General features: G+C 36.7%; 1 protein-coding gene across 2 annotated transcripts; it reads right to left on the bottom strand.

Moving 5' to 3' along the window:
- Positions 1–836: 836 nt before the first annotated feature.
- Positions 837–2,569, bottom strand: LOC111159911 (eukaryotic translation initiation factor 3 subunit J-like). Of its 2 annotated transcripts, XM_022522591.1 has the most exons (2): positions 2,161–2,568; positions 837–2,019 (listed from the first exon to the last, which is right to left on the bottom strand). In XM_022522591.1, the coding sequence occupies exons 1-2, from the start codon at positions 2,564–2,566 to the stop codon at positions 1,793–1,795; spliced, it is 633 nt and encodes a 210-aa protein (XP_022378299.1). In that variant the 5' UTR covers positions 2,567–2,568; the 3' UTR covers positions 837–1,792. The 2 variants fall into 2 exon arrangements, with proteins under 2 accessions (XP_022378299.1, XP_022378298.1); XM_022522590.1 differs by having other exon boundaries at positions 837–2,569.
- Positions 2,570–16,342: the final 13,773 nt, after the last annotated feature.

Here is a 16,342-nt window from a genome sequence, read left to right as displayed (position 1 = left end):
AATAAATAAATAAAAATAAAAAAAAAAAGATGTTATATAATTTTTGTTTCAGATACTTATTGCAGTTAAATTTGTGATAGCAAAGAATTGGAAATGTCCTAAACATTAATCAATATACAGTTACAAATTAGGGAATATACTTATTATTGAATACCTACTATTTGCTATGAAAAAGAATGAGGTAGATTCGTATATAAGCTTTTTTTTTTTTTTAAGGTTTTATTTATTTGACAGAGAGAGAGATCACATGTAGGCAGAGAGGCAGGCAGAGAGAGAGGGGGAAGCAGGCTCCCTGCTGAGCAGAGAGCCGGATGGGGGGCTTGATCCCAGGATCCTGAGATCATGACCTGAGCTGAAGGCAGAGGCTTAACCCACTGAGCCACCCAGGCGCCCCGAGGTAGATTCGTATATAATTTAATGCTGAAAACTTTAGTTTAGAACAATATTAAACACTTTACATATGTAAACTCTTCTAATTCTCATTACAACTGTACGTGATAAGTACTGTCATTATACCTATCTTTTTAAGATTAATAAATAAAATCTTTTAAAAAAATGAGTTAGGTGGACCCATTTGTATTGATTTGGAACAATATAACATACTCTTTTTATTTTTTTGAGATTTTTATTTATTTACTTGACAGACAGAGATCACAAGTAGGCAGAGAGGCAGGTAGAGAGAGAGGGGGAAGCAGGCTCCTTGCTGAGCAGAGAGCCCTGATCCAGGGCTTGATCGCAGGACCCTGAGAATGACCTGAGCCAAAGGCAGAGGCTTTAACCCACTGAGCCACCCAGGCACCCCTCTAAACATACTCTTTTTTTTTTTTTCCCCTCACAATAGTGATTTTATTAAATTAGTTGCTTTTATAAAACATTGCAGATGTCATAATTGTTAACATAACAATTTACCAAACTGTAGTCAACTGGTGCAGTTTGCTGAGCATGTTTTATAAAGGAAAGGAAATGCCAAAACCCTGTTAAAGTTATTCCACTGCAGCCTAAGAGAACAAAGGAGAATTGTCACTTAAATCAGGGAAATAAAACAGGTAAAGAGCTTCCCTCCCCCAACTGAAGCACTCCATCCGTAGAACAGTCTGATAAATAGGAACTAGACAGTCTATGCATTCCAGAGATTCCACAAGTTGTAATGCAGTGCAATAATGGAGAGGTTTACCTTCTTCAGCTTCAAAGTTGGAGGGTTTGGTCATTTAATTTTTAAATATCAAGCTAGTGCTTTTCAGCTGTTGCATCTTCACTCTGAGATAAGCAGTCTTCTTCACAATGTATTTTTTTTAATATCCTCACGCTCAATTTTAAGACAAAGCAATTTTAATACTAGGTGCACACCACATGCCCTTGCCGCAAACTGCTTTTCTTGACAAGTTATGAAGTAGTTCAAGGAGGTATGGTTAAGGCTGTATTACTGAATGGTGCTGGTAAATACTACACAATTTTTGTCATGTTGCAACCTTTGTTTCCAATTCAGTGACTGCTGCTATGGAATCAGAGAGCAACAATGACAACATTATTAGGTTTTTGTGTGTTTTTTTTTTTTCTTTTTTAAACTATGATTTAGTAGCAACTGAGGTTCCCAATTTTAACCCCTTGGCAGCAAGATCCAAGTTCCCTCATTCGCACATTAGCACCTAAGTGTCAAGGGGCTAAATAACCAGCACAAAAGATACTGCACTTCTGATTGTAGCATTTGGCAGAACTGAAAGGAAAGGAAGTTGTGCTACATGTTGAAGGGATTGTGGGCAACAGAAAGAAGACACCAGGAGAAGAGAAAATGTCACATGAAGTCTTCATAGTCTTGTACATATCCTCCATCATAGCCACCGTAATCTGCCAGATCATCTTTCATGGTAGCCTTTAATCCCCCTCCAGGGACCACACCTTTCTTCTTCTTTTTGGCTTTGCTTTGCTTTTCTTGCTTTTGTTTTTTACTACAAAGCACAGTCAGTGAATTGGTAATCTTTTTCAAGTCATCAATTTCCAATGAAATACACACATCTCGAACTAAAGCTTCCAAAAAACTGGCATAATATAGTGACTTTTCATATTGTGTAATTTTATCTTTTAGTAACTTTCCAAACTCTGTGAAGTCATCTCTTGAAGATGGGTTCATTGCATCTATTCCATAAACAGTATTATTAACACCAAAAGTTTCTTTTGCTAATTCAAGGTCTGATTCTTCCTGTAATTTCTTTAGTCGCAGTTTATCTGCTAATTGTTCTTCTGGTGTTAGCACTTTAGGTTCTTCAGGTTCTTCTAACCTCTTTTTAATTTCTTCTTGCCTTTTCTTCTGTTGCCGTTCTTTCTCTTTTATTTTCTCTGCTATTTTTTTCTTTTCTGAAACTTTTACTTCTGGTTTTACTTCTGCTTCCTCTTTTTTTTCATCATCATCATCATCCCAGTTATCCTTGACGTCCTCGTCCTCGTCCTCGCCTTCCCAGCGGTCCCCACCAGCAGTGCCGCCGCCCCCCACCTTCCGCACCGGGTCTTCCACGGAGAACGTGTCCGCGTCCCAAGAATCAGAGTCCCCCGCCGCTGCCGCCGCCGCCATCTCGAACCCTCTAAACATACTCTTAATTGAAAAATCCAAATGTGAGAGTGATACTGATTAGTACAATTCCATGTTACATTTTTAAGAATATAAAGGTTTATATAAACATATCTGTGTAAGGATATAATCATGTATAGAATAATATTCCTTTAATAATTTGGATTTGGAAGACTTATGAAGAGGGTTCCAACTGATGTTTTGATATCTAATTTTAAAAGAAAGGAAGGAAGAAAGAAAAAAAAAAAGAAGAGGAAGAAGAGAAAAAAGTAAAGAAATTTGAAATAGAGTTTATCCTTAATGGTGAGCCACAATAGGAGCTGGACAATGTGTTAAAACAGTTATTTTCATTCACCTAGTAGTGTTAGGAGAGTTAGTTATAGGAGAGTTATCTCCTATAGTTAGGAGAGTAGTGTTATTAATCTACTCAGAATTTGGAAACATTCAAAGCAAACTTACCTCCTTAGTTTATTTAAAGAAATCACTAAGTCTTTCCCAGACTTGGTGTTTATTAGGTGATCTGATATTTACTGCACTATGAATAGTTAACTATCACACCAACTTCCTGACTGTTCTCTACTTGTAGTACTAGCCTACAGGTTTGGTCTCTTTTTTTTTTTTTTCCCTGAAAAGAGCAAAAGCTTTTGTTTCTTTAATCAGTTAGTCCCAAATCACTCTCTAACATTTTTACTTAGCTTTCCTGGTGTTTCTGTAGGAGATACCCACTAGACTATATGTATCAAATGGCTTAGGGTCATTTACATGGCCTCAGTTAATTTTCTCTAGGTAGAACCAGACATTTTCTCAGTGCACTTGGGATTAAAATGTATATTCTTCTAGAAAAATTCTATAACCTATTCCCACTGTAAACTCTAGGACATGAGATATATCAGGAAAATTTTTATGAACTTTATAAATTCAAATAAATTAGTAAATATGTATTCTGCACTTATAGTCATGGCAGGCATGAGAACACAAAGATAAATAACATATTGTTCCAGCCCTCCAAGGGAGTAGGGAGAAGGGGTAAACAACTAACCTTTAAACCTATATTACAGTATTTTATATGCTGTAGCAAGCTGCAGATGAGTTCTGAGGAAGAAGAGAAAGGAAGGACAGGGGAGACTTTTCAGAGGAAATAGTGTTTCAGATGGACCTTAAAATAAGGGTCTTCAAGAGCCACCTGGGTGAATCAGTTAGCTAAGCATCTGACCCTTGATCTCAACCAAGGTCTTGATCTCAGGGTTGTCAGTTGAAGCCCTCACCGGCTCCACACTGGGCATGAAGCCTACTGAAATAAAAACAAAGGTCTTCAAACTTCTTTGGCTCACATGCTTTCCAGAAAAATTTTTATTAATATAAACTCATTCACATAGTATAAAGTAACATCTAATAGAATTTCCAGATAGTGCTAACATATGCATTTAAAAATAAAAATCTTAAATCACTTTTACTAATGTATTCAGTCACATCTAAATAATATATTGATTTGGCATTTTCCATCTTTCTTTTAAAAAGTACAAGAATAAGAAATTCTTTTTTTTAAATTTTATTTAGTTATTTGACAGAGAGAGATCACAAGTAGGCAGAGAGGCAGGCGGAGAGAGAGAGAGTGGAGGAAGCAGGCTCCCCACTGAGCAGAGAGACCGATGTGGGGCTCGATCCCAGGACCCTGAGATCATGACCTGAGCCGAAGGCAGAGGCTTAACCCACTGAGCCACCCAGGCGCCCCAGAAATTCTTTAGTAGTAGGAAATTTAAATGATTCTCTTTTCATTTGGACTTCATCTCCCCCACAAATTTTAACCTCATGTAATATATATGTATTCTTTTTAAAAAAAGATTTATTTATTTATTTACACGAGAGAGCGGGAGAGAGCATGAACAGGTGGAGGGGCAGAGGGAGAGAGAGAAGCAGACTCCCCATGGAGCAGGGGCCCAATGGAGACTCTGTCCCAGGACCCTGGGATCATGACCTGAGTTGAAAGCAGATGTTCAATTGACCAAGCCACCCAGGTACCCCCATATATATTTATTCTTAAACGTCTTTTAGGGATCATCTTATTATATTGCCCTGCAACAAAAATATGTAAATAAATAAATAATTGAAATTAAAAATTTTCTAGGGCCATAAAACTAAATATTAAACATTTCTTATTAGTGAAATATGAAATAAATGATTAATAAATTGATAAATTATTATTAATAAATTACTATACCAACATAATGTGTTTTACATTTTAATTAATAATTTTTATAAAGTAGAATTTCTTAGAAATATCTCATTTAATGGCATAGGAAGGAATTTTAAAAGTAGCTATAAATCTTTGGATGGACATTACTTTTTGTTACAAAGGACCAAATCCTATTTCCCCCCTTTTTAGTTTCATGGATGTTATGAAAAAATTGGTTAACATAAATAAGTAGATGAAAGTAGGAGTTTTTTAAATACTGTCTCTCAACTATTTTGAACTCTTTGGAAATTACATGCTAAAAGCTATATGTAGAAATCTGTATTCTTTTCCTAGGGGTGCTGTAAGAAAGTACTTAAAATTGGGTGGCATAAAACAACACAATTTTTTTATCTTATGGTTTTGGAGGCTAAAAATCTGAAATCAAGATGTTGACTGAGCCAAGCTCTCGGAGGACTCTAGAGGAGTCCTGCCTTTTCCAGCTTTTGTGGTTTGCTGGTAATCTTTGGCGCTCCTTGCCCTGTGGATGCATCATACCAGTCACATGGCTATCTTCTCCCTATATGTCTTCTGGTTCTCTGGAAAGGCCCTATTTCCAAAGAAAGTCACATGTAAGGTATTGGATGTTAGTATATCTGCATATCTTTAGGAGGGAGGGACAAAATTCAGCTCAAAACACCATCTGTTATCAAAAGTTATTTTAAGGACTTATCAACTGACATCCTAAGTGGGTCTTCCCTCAGTTTTGTTGAAAATAAAGAATTTTTTAAAAGCTGTTATTCAGCCTAAGAATCACTAATTTACATTAAAACTTACAGCAGTATTTCAAATCATCTTTTCATTCCATGCCTGCCTTTTGTTTTAAAGTGGGAGAAAGTAGGGGCACCTGGATGGTTTAGTTAGTTCAGTGTTGGACTCTTGATTTTGGCTCAGATCATGAGCTCAGGGTTGTGAGATCGAGCCCCACATCGGGGTTCATGCTCTGTGAGGAGTCTGCCTAAGATTCTCTCTCTAGCCCTTCCCCCCTCCCCGCATGCCCATCCCCCCACCGTCCCTGTTTCCCCCGTCCCACAAAAGTGGGAGAAGGTAGATGTGAAAGCACAGCTTTACCTTAAGGAATTCCCAGGCAGGTCAATCTTAGGAAAGAGTACAACTGAACTTGAGGACCTGGAAATTGATTACTCTGAAACCGTTCTTGCTCCTGCACTGTTTGGAAAGTGTTTGTGAATCCCAGAGGTATGTGTACCCAAGTGTGACGTTTCTGCCTTAAAGAAGAAATAGCTCACCAGATTGAATGGAAGGCAAGTTTTTACTAGTTTGAGGATATAGCACAAAGTCAGGATCAATGAAAAGTGTGCAGAATTGTTGGGGAAGAGTAAATCATCCAAGGTGCCTAGAGTGTCAGTTGTTTGAGAGGAACCAGAGGAGAGATGAGGCTGGATTAGTGGAGTAAATAGTGATAAATAGTGAAGTATTTATGGTCATGAAAAGAAATTTGCGTTTTATACCCTTTAGGCAGCTTTGGAAGTCTCAGATTTTTTTTTTTTTTTTTTAAGGGAGACAGGGAGGAGAGAGAGAAAGTGAGTACATGTGAGTGAGGCAGGTAGTGGTAGAGGGAAAGGGAGAGAGAGAATCCTAAGCAGGCTTTTATGCCCAGCTCAAAGCCCCATGGGGTTCGATCCTATGACCCTGAGATTGTTACCTGAGTGGAAACCAAGAGTCTGATGCTTAGCGGACTGAGCCACCAGACACCCATCAGGTCTTTCTTTACTACTTCTCTTTTGATCATTTAAAAGCTCTTCACACTTGTCTTTGGTCACTCTTTCCCTTGATCAATAGATCTCCACCCTATTGATCTTCCAGTTCCTAGGGTGAGTTTAATTCTTGTCTTGTCTTTCCTGTTGTTTATTTATTTATTTTTAAGTTTTTTGGGGGTTTTTTTTGAGAGAGAGAGAGATCACAAGTAAGCAGAGAGGCAGGGAGAGGGGGGAGCAGGCTCCCCACCAAGCAGAGAGCCTGATGTGGGGCTCGATCCCAGGACCCTGAGATCATGACCTGAGCTGAAGGCAGAGGCTTAACCCACTGAGTCACACAGGTGCCCCTTTCCTGTTGTTTAGGACAATATTCCTTTGGTTATTCTAATGGATTCTCCTTTGGCAGATCTGTTTAAGTGTTACTGCCTCAGAGAGATCTTCCATAATCATGAATAAAGGTCTGCAATGTTATTCTCTATTAAGAAGTTCTGCTTAGGGGTGCCTGAATGGCTCAGTGGGTTGAGCATCTGCCTTTGACTGGGGTTGTGGTCCCAGAGTCCTGGGATCAAGCCTCTCATCGGGCTCCCTGCTGAGCAGAGAGCCTGCTTCTCCCTCCCCCTCTGTGACTTCCTCTGCTTGTGCTTTCTCCCTCTCTCTCTCGGTGTGTCAAATAAGTGAATAAAAACTTTTTTTTTTTTAAGATTTTATTTATTTATCCGACAGACAGAGATCACAAGTAGGCAGAGAGGCAGGCAGAGAGAGAGGAGGAAGCAGGCTCCCCGCCAAGCAGAGAGCCCGATGTGGGGCTTGATCCCAGGATTCTGGGATCACGACCCTGGCTGAAGGCAGAGGCCCACTGAGCCACCCAGGTGCCCCAAGTGAATAAAATCTTAAAAAAAAAAAAAAAAAAGAAGTTCTGTTTATTTCCTTCCCAGCACTCAACTGTAATTGTTTTATTTATTTTGGTGATTCCATATTTTTTTTAGCTCTCTCTATCCTAGGCTGTATATTCCAGGAGGGTAGGAATTACATCTGTCTTATTCACCATTATATCCCTAGCATTTATCATAGTATCTGGCAAAACATATACACTCAGTATTTGTGGAATGAATGAACAAAGATCTTAAAAGTTCCATAGTCAATGAGTAACAATGACTAATTTTTATTACCACCATTAAACATTAGTTGATAAAAGTTTTCTCTCATATCAAGTTTGATAATTCTAATATTGATTATAACTCTTTTTTCCTTACTACATTTAAAGATTTTATTTTTATTATTTGAGAGAGAGGGGAGAGAGAGAGAGTGAGAGTGTAAGCACAAGTAGGGGATGGGGTAGAGGGACAAGCAGACTCCCCACTGAGTGGGGAGCCTGATGCTCTGGCTCAGGGTAGGGTTCAGGGTATGGGGTCCGTTGATCCCAGGACCCTGGGATCATGACCTGAACCAAAGGCAGACACTCAACCAACTGAGCCACCCAGGTGCCCCTCCTTATTACATTGAAAAAATGATGATTAAATCCAAAATTTTTCCTTACCACCATAGACATAGTGTCTCAAAAGCGTTTTCCATAAACCATTTTATATCACATCACATAGTAAATAAGTATGTCTAGTGTTTTTCATCTTGCTTCCTATTGTGAATATTCAGCCTATCCCAAAGTGTCCTTTTTTAATGGGTGGATTCTTGAGCTTGATTTCATATTTTGCTAGTAGAAGGAAGCCAAAGTGCAATTCTCTTCCTAGCTATATATTAGTCTTTATGCATCTCTTCTCTCTCTTTCTCTCTCTCTCTCTCTCTTTTTTTTTTTTTTTTTTTTTAAGATTTTACTTATTTAAGAAAGAGAGTACAAGAGCAGGGGAGGGCAACAAGCAGGGGAAGGGGCAGAGGGAGAAGCAGACTTCCCGCTGAGCAGGGAGCCCAACTCTGGACCTTGGTCCCAGGACCCTGAGATGGTGACCCTGAGATTATGACCTGAGTTTAAGAAAGACGCTTAGTGGACTGAGCCACTCAGGTGCCCCTCTATGCATCTTTCTTAACATCTTTTTACCTATCTGACAAAAACAAAATGAAGATGATGACCCTATTCTCAAAGACAATTTTATTCCTCTGATATTATTAGCTCTTTACAGAATCTCTTCTTCATATCTGTGGCACGTAATAAAAAAATTACCAAAAGATAGTTTCTGTCAGTGATATAAATGTTTTTTTTTTTAAGATTTTATTTATTTAACAGATGGAGATCACAAGTAGGCAGAGAAGCAGGCAGAGAGAGAGGAGGAAGCAGGCTCCCTGCTGAGCAGAGCGCCCCATGCAGGCAGGGCTCCATCCCAGGACTCTGGGATCATGACCTGAGCCGAAGGCAGAGCTTTAACCCACTGAGCCACCCAGGTGCCCCTGATATAAATGTTTTAAAACTTTCTGTGAAAAAATAAAGTAGAAAAATATTGATACATCAAAATGTTAACAATGTAAAACAATGTAAAATGAGAGTGGTGAAAATCCAAAGTGCTGACAACACCAATTGTTGGTAAGGTTATAGAACAAGAACTCTCATTCATTACTGGTGGAAGTGCAAATTTTCAAGGTCTTTTGGCAGATTCTTATAAAATTAACCTTACTATAATATGTAGCAATCCCATTCCTTGGTATTTATCCAATGAATTGGAAACCGATGTCCACATAAAGACCTGAACATGGACTTTACAGGAGCTGTATTCTTAATTACCAAACCTTGGTAGCAACCAAGATGTGCTTCAGTAGGTGAATGGATAAATTGTGGTCCATTCAGATAATGGGATGTTATTCAGTGCTGAAAGGAAATGAGTTATCAAGCCAGAAAAAAAAAAAAAAAAGGGAGAAACATTAAATGTTTAGGCTAAGTGAAAGAAGCCAATTAGAAAAGACTATAGTAATGTATGATTCCAACCATACAATATTCTGGAAAACACAGAACTATGGACACAATAAAAAGGTGAGAGGTTGCCATGAGTTAAGGTGCAGGGAGGGATAAGAAGGTGGAGCACAGGTGGTTTTTAGCATAGTGAAACTATTCTAAATGATACTATAATGGTAGATACATGTCATGATACATTTAGCAAAACATATAGAATGTACAACCCAAGAGTGAACTCAGTGTAATCTATGAACTTTGAGTGAGTACCATACATCAATGTAGTTTCATCCAGTGTAACAAATGTACCACTCTGGTGTGGAATGTTTTGAGTGGTGGAGGCTATGTATGTGTGGGGACAGGAGGGTTATGGGAATTCTTTGCACTTTCTGCTCAATTTTGCTGTGAATCTAAAGCTGCTTTAAAAAATAAGGTATGTTGGGGTGCCTGGGTCGCTCAGTGGGTTAAAGCCTCTGTCTTCAGCTCAGGTCATGATCCCAGGGTCCTGGGATCAACACACACATCAGGCTCTCTGCTTGGCGGGGAACCTGCTTCCCCCACCCCCCTGCCTACTTGTGATCTCTGTCTGTCAAATAAATAAATAAAATCTTAAAAAAATTTAAGGCTTGTTGAATAAAACGTTAATGATAGTTAGCCTTCTCAGGGTTGTGAGTTTGAGCCCCAGCTTAGTTGCAGAGGTTACTTAATAATAAAATCCTAAAAACAATAACAGCAAAGGAAGGTTTGGGCCGCCTGGCTGGCTCAGTCAGTAGAGTGTGTGACTCTTGATGTTGGGGTTGTGAGTTCGAACCCCATCTTGGGTGTACAGATTACTTAAAAATAAAATCTTAAAAACAATAACTATCCTTGGGTGTATGGATTACTGGAATTTTTTTCCTTTGAATTTTTCAGGTTTTTCAAATGTTTATTTGTTTGTTTTTTTCCACTGAGTGTATTTCTTGTCCATGGAAACAGGAAAAAAAATTAAAAATATAAATATGTTAAATTCAAAATGGTAATAAATTCAAAATGTAATAAGTACATTAAATCCAATTAATTTTAGGTTTTAACGTCTTGCAGAATTACTGCCTTGTACATAAACTTAAAAAATAATAGTTGCTGGGACACCTGGGTGGCTCAGTGTGTTAAAGCCTCTGCCTCCAGCTTGGGTCATGATCTCGGGGTCCTGGGATGGAGCCCCACATTTGGGCTCTCTGCTCAGGGGAGAGCCTGCTTCCCTCTCTCTCTCTGTCTCTGCCTGCCTCTCTGCCTGCTTGGGATCTCTCTCTATAAAATAAATTAATAAAATATTTTAAAAAATAATAGTTGTTAATATGAGGAATCCATAATGGGCAAAAATTAAGCTTTAAATTATTATTTTCAGCTTATAATTTTATAAGAGCATAGAATTGAGTTGCTGGAAAGGACCTCCATAATCATCTAATGTAATATTTATAATATTTTCTTTTAAAAATTTCTTCTATTTTCCAGTGAGTACCTCTATAAAGTTTAGAAGGCACTTGAGTTGGCAAGGCTTATTGGGAGATAAAATGAGGAACATAATGAGTCCCCATACTCCAGTGTGAATGAGCTAAGGAGGAGTGAAGAGCAATTTTTTTTAAGAATATAGGGGTGAACATATTTTATTGTTTAATAAAATAGTCATGGGAACTGAGATGAGAGGACAAGAATGTTCATAATGAGCTGAACAAGTAAGAAAGTATTCGTTGGAGGTGTTGGGATTCCAGGGAATGAGAAGACTATAAAGAAAGAAAAGTGGATTTTCCTTCACTGGCATATTATGTACAATTCCCTCATTTGACTGAAGAAGAAACTGATGCTCAAAAAGGTCTAGGGTCGCAAAGGTAAGGAATGGTGGAATCAGTATCCACTCCAACTCTTCATTCTTTTCTAAATCATCACATTGCTTTTCCAGAGACATTTGTTAATTGGCTGCATTACAGTTTTATGAAGTGTAAAGCATGTTGTTAGGAAGGAATAAGGAACTCATATATTTAGGAAGAATGGCAGCTTAAATGTCTATTTTTAAAAATGAGTTTTTCAACTTATAGTTCATTCCAGATTACTCAGTTTCTGATATCATCTTGTGTTTTTACTTCTGTTTTAGAACTTGATTTTATCCATGATTTGCTTTCTTTAGAATAGTGTTTTTCAAACCACAGCTTGTAAACCATGAAATCAATTTGGAGGGTTGAAACCACTGTTTATTTTTTTAAAAAGGGAAGAAAACAGTATAGACTAGATTTAAATAGACTAGAAAATATTGGAATCCATCTGAGGTTATAAAGGAAATAATTCTTCTATGTAACTTCAGTTATCTATTAATGAATATAGGTGGGCTTGTACTCGGTCTCCACTTATAACACATATCCCATTTATTGTCATGGTCAAAAAGTTTTATAAGCCACTGCTCCAGAATGTATTATTTTGTGCTGTGTTTTCAATTATCTAAGATGACATATTTAAGAGAAGAATTAGGAGTGGACTATCCTGGTGAGGCAGCATGATGAGGTAGTTAAGAGTATGGACTATGGAGCCAAGAATCCTAGGGCTGTGAGTCTCTCTCCATCACTTTGTAGCTACGTGACCTTGAATAATTTCCTCAACCTTTCTTAAAATTATTACTCATTTTATTTATTTTTTTAAAGTAAGCTCTACACCCAATGTGGGGCTTGAACTCACAACCCCAAAATCAAGAGTCGCACACTCTATGGACAGAGCCAGCCAGGTGCCCTGCCTCTGTAACCTTCTTTTACTTCAGTTTTCTCATCTGTAAAAGTGGGACAGTAATATTAACTACTTCATAGAGTTTTTAAGAGATAATGTTATTATTCACAATGAACACAGACAATTCCTGGCACTGTAAATACTACACAAGCAATTTGTTAAGTAAAACTGTATAAATTGACTTATTTTAATTTATCAGGACTTCACCTTTTTCTCACAGTGGCAGAACAACATTATTAAGATTTTTGATTGCTATATCAAATATCATTCAGTATAAGCAAATTATTAAAAGTCAAACATGCTAAAACTAACAATTTTTATTTAATATTATTTTTGTTTAATTATATTAGAAGCACTCTACCCAGGCATACATTTTATATAGCAATTAGCCATGTTGAGCTTCTCTCAGTTTTTGATCCTTTTCCCACTGAAAATTTTCTTCAGTGCTTCAATGATTAAACTATTGCTTTCTTTCCCCCTTTTCAATGATGAAAGTTAAAATGTTAGTCTACATTAGCTCTCCAATTCCCAGCCCCAAAACAGTTCTTCTTTCTGAATTTCTAATATCCTACTATCCATAGTGGGAACATGAGATGTACTCTGAGATTATACTAAACTCCTTTCCAAGAAAAATAAAAGACTTTGATTTGAAGTACATTTCTTCCAAGCTTGATGATAATGATTATTATGATCATGTTTTTTTGGATTATACACTAGCATAGTACTGATGATAGAGAGATCATTATGTTTCTCTTCCTCACAAAATATTATAAAGAATTTAAAAAAAATTCCACTAAGTCAGTTATCAATAATAAAAAACAGCTAACATTTTTGAGGTCCTTATAAGTGTGAGGTGCAAGTTTTGGATGTGTATGCCTATTGAATCCCCCCACCCAGAAACTCTGTGAGAGTGAAATTATTACCTACATTTTATGCATGTTAAAACTTAGGTGTAGAAAGTTTTTTTTTTTTTTTTTTTAAGATTTTATTTATTTATTTGAGAGAGAGAGCATGAGCAGCAGGGAGGAGCAGAGGGAGAAGTAGATTTCCTTCTGAGTGGGAAGCCTGATCTGGGACTCCATCCTAGGACCCTGCAGTCATGACCTGAGCCAAAGGCTGACGCTTAACGGATTGAGCCACACAGATGTCTTGGGCTTAGAAAGTTAAAACGTCCCTAAAATCACCCAGCTAGTTGTGGAAAAAGCCAGAATTCAAACTTGGGCATTATAGCTCCTAAGCTGTGCTCCAAAGAGCTATTATATTGCACCTTAATTACTGGTGAGCTCTTGGTTTCCATATATATATATAAAATTTATCTCTCTCTGTACATATAAATAAAATTATACTATATATAGTATATATATATTTTATATTTTATATAAAATTATAATTTTATATTTATAAATAAATTTTTTAAATAAAAAATATTTTACATTTTATTTATATATAAATATGTTATATTTTATTTATATATTATATACTATATATTATATAGTATAATTTTATTTATATATATTATATATAATTTTATTATTTTAAATAATTTATAATTTATTTAATAATTAATATATAAATATATATTAAATATATAATTAATTTTTATATATTATATATAATTTTATTTTTATATATTATATAAAATAAAATTATACATAAATGAAATTATACTATATAACATATATATTATATATAAATAAATATAAAAATAAAATTATACTATATATAGTGTAATTTTATATGTACAGAAAGAAATAAATGATCATAATACGTCTAGTTAATATCATGACCACACAGTTACACATTTGTTTTTCTTGTGAGAAGAACTTTCAAGATATACTTTTTTAGCAACTTCTAACATTTTTAAAAAAGATTTATTTATTTTAGAGAGAGAGCACAAGGTGGGGTGGAGGAGCAGGGAGGGAAGGGTGGAAGGGGAGGGGCAGAGGACAAGGGAGAAGGTGAGAAAGAGGCAAAGAGGAAGAGGGAGAGAATCTTCAGCAGACACCACTCTGCACTGAAAGTAGAGCCCAAGGTGGGGCTTGATCTCACCACACTGAAACCATGACCCTGAGATCATGACCTGAGCCAAAACCAAGAGTCGGCCACTTAATGACTAAGCTACCCAGGAGCCCCAACAAATTCTAACATTCTAAAATTACTTGCACATAAGTTATTTGGTCCTTAAAATAGTGCTGCATTACTTTATAAGTGACTATACTGAGGCTCAGAGAGAAGGTAACTTGCTCAAGGTTTTGAGTGGCCAAACAAGTATTTGAAATGCAGGTCTTCTGCTCATGTTTATGTCTTCTGCTCTGTTTATGTTGCCTTCCTGTAATGCTTAGTATGCTTTTGTGATTAGTACTGAATAACTATGGTTATTCACAGACACACACACAGACACACATTTTTAATAACAGCTTTATTGAGTTATAATTCCGTACCATACAGTTCTCCCACTTAAAGTGAATGATTCAGTGTTTTGATTGTATTCAGAGTTGTCCAACCATCACTACAGCCAATTTTAGCCAATTTTTATTTCTCCATTCTCTTCCCACCTCCCAAGGCCAAGGCAACCAATAATCTACTTTCTGTCTCTATACATTTGCTTAGCCTGGACAATTCACATAATCAGTCATCAAAAAATGGTCTTTTTTGATTATTTCTCTTGGAATAATGCCTACAAGTTTCATCCATGTTATGGTATGGACCAGAACTTCATTCCTTGTTATGGATGAATAATAAAAAATATTTCATTATATAGATATACCACTTTTGGTTTATACATTCATCAATTAATGGACATTTGGGTTGTTTACACCTTTATGGAAATTATGAATAATACTGGTATAAACATCCAAATACTTATTTTTTAAGTACTTTTGTATAAAATAAAGTGTAATTTTTATTTAAATTATGACAAAAATATGGCTTGTTTTTTACCCATTCTTACCTCTCAACTAGATTTCTCCCTGGTATTAGGCAGGGAACCCAGTGAACATTTTCTTCCAGGACAAAGACTTAAAAGAAGGGATACAAAATGTGAATAATGTATTCTACTGTAATTATTATTCTTGTTAATCTATTATAAAATGGCAATAATGCCAGGGAATCGATAGCAGCATAAAACTTCCTCAAACTGAACAACATGTGGAAATCTGATTTAGCATTTAAGTCTATGACAGAGCTTATTGGGAAGTATCTCTATTCAAGCCTTCCAACTATAAATTCAAGGTGCAATACCTACTGCTGTGGTATATGATGAAAAAAGGGATGGTCCAAGTTTTCACAGAATTATTACAATGTTGCCCTGCATTTGGTAATAGAGGAGATTTCTGTTGTGAAGATAGTGACATCAAAAACGTCAATGTAAGGGGCATCTGGATGGCTCATTCAGTTAAGTGACTACCTTTGGCTCAGGTCATGATCTCAGAGTCCTGGGATGGAACCCTGAGTCAGGCTCCCTGCTCAGCGGGGAGTCTGCTTCTCCCTCTCCCTCTGGGCTCCACCTGATTGTGCTTTCTCTCTCAGATGAATAAATAAAATCCTTAAAAAAAAAAAAGTCACTGTAAAACAGTACTGTGTAATACAAAGTCTTACAAGGATATTGGATTAGAATACTGACAAAATTTTGTTGTGAAATAAAATATCTACTGAAAAATACCATTCTGAGAAAACTCATTGAAATACATGTTGGATATTCTTCAACTTAAACAAAAAGTAGTATATTTATTGCATTTAGCTCTAGGTGGTAGGATTATTTGATTTTTTAAGTCATAGTGAATGAATGAATCTCAACTTCTACTGGATTACATTGTGTAAGCGGCATCTAAAACCGTTCAATATCAGTTTTTACTGAGTTGATTAATTCATTAAAAACCTCATGTTCATCATCGTCTAAAACTTTAAGTTGTAACCTCACACGTCTATTTCTTAATAGGCAGTGGTGTTAGATAACCATGAAATTGAGGAATCTCATTTATCCATCCATTTCTTTCCCCAACACCATCAAGTGTAATGCCACTAACAACCGCTAGGGTGAGAAGAGAGAGGCCTCACTTTCATCTTTACATGGAATCTTGGAAATTGCACAGCACCATGACGTGCGCCAAAGACTAGGTGTAGACGATGAACAAAAGAGAAGCCCCACCGTCGATGTGGCTTTCCCCGGCACGCCCCGGGGCGCGCCGCAACAC

Source organism: Enhydra lutris, unplaced genomic scaffold, assembly GCF_002288905.1.
Source record: "Enhydra lutris kenyoni isolate GAN:26980312 unplaced genomic scaffold, ASM228890v2 scaffoldscaffold71, whole genome shotgun sequence".
Lineage (NCBI taxonomy): Eukaryota > Metazoa > Chordata > Mammalia > Carnivora > Mustelidae > Enhydra > Enhydra lutris.
The sequence above is the reverse complement of the archived record's forward strand: the minus strand, read 5'-3'. Positions and strand labels throughout refer to the sequence as shown.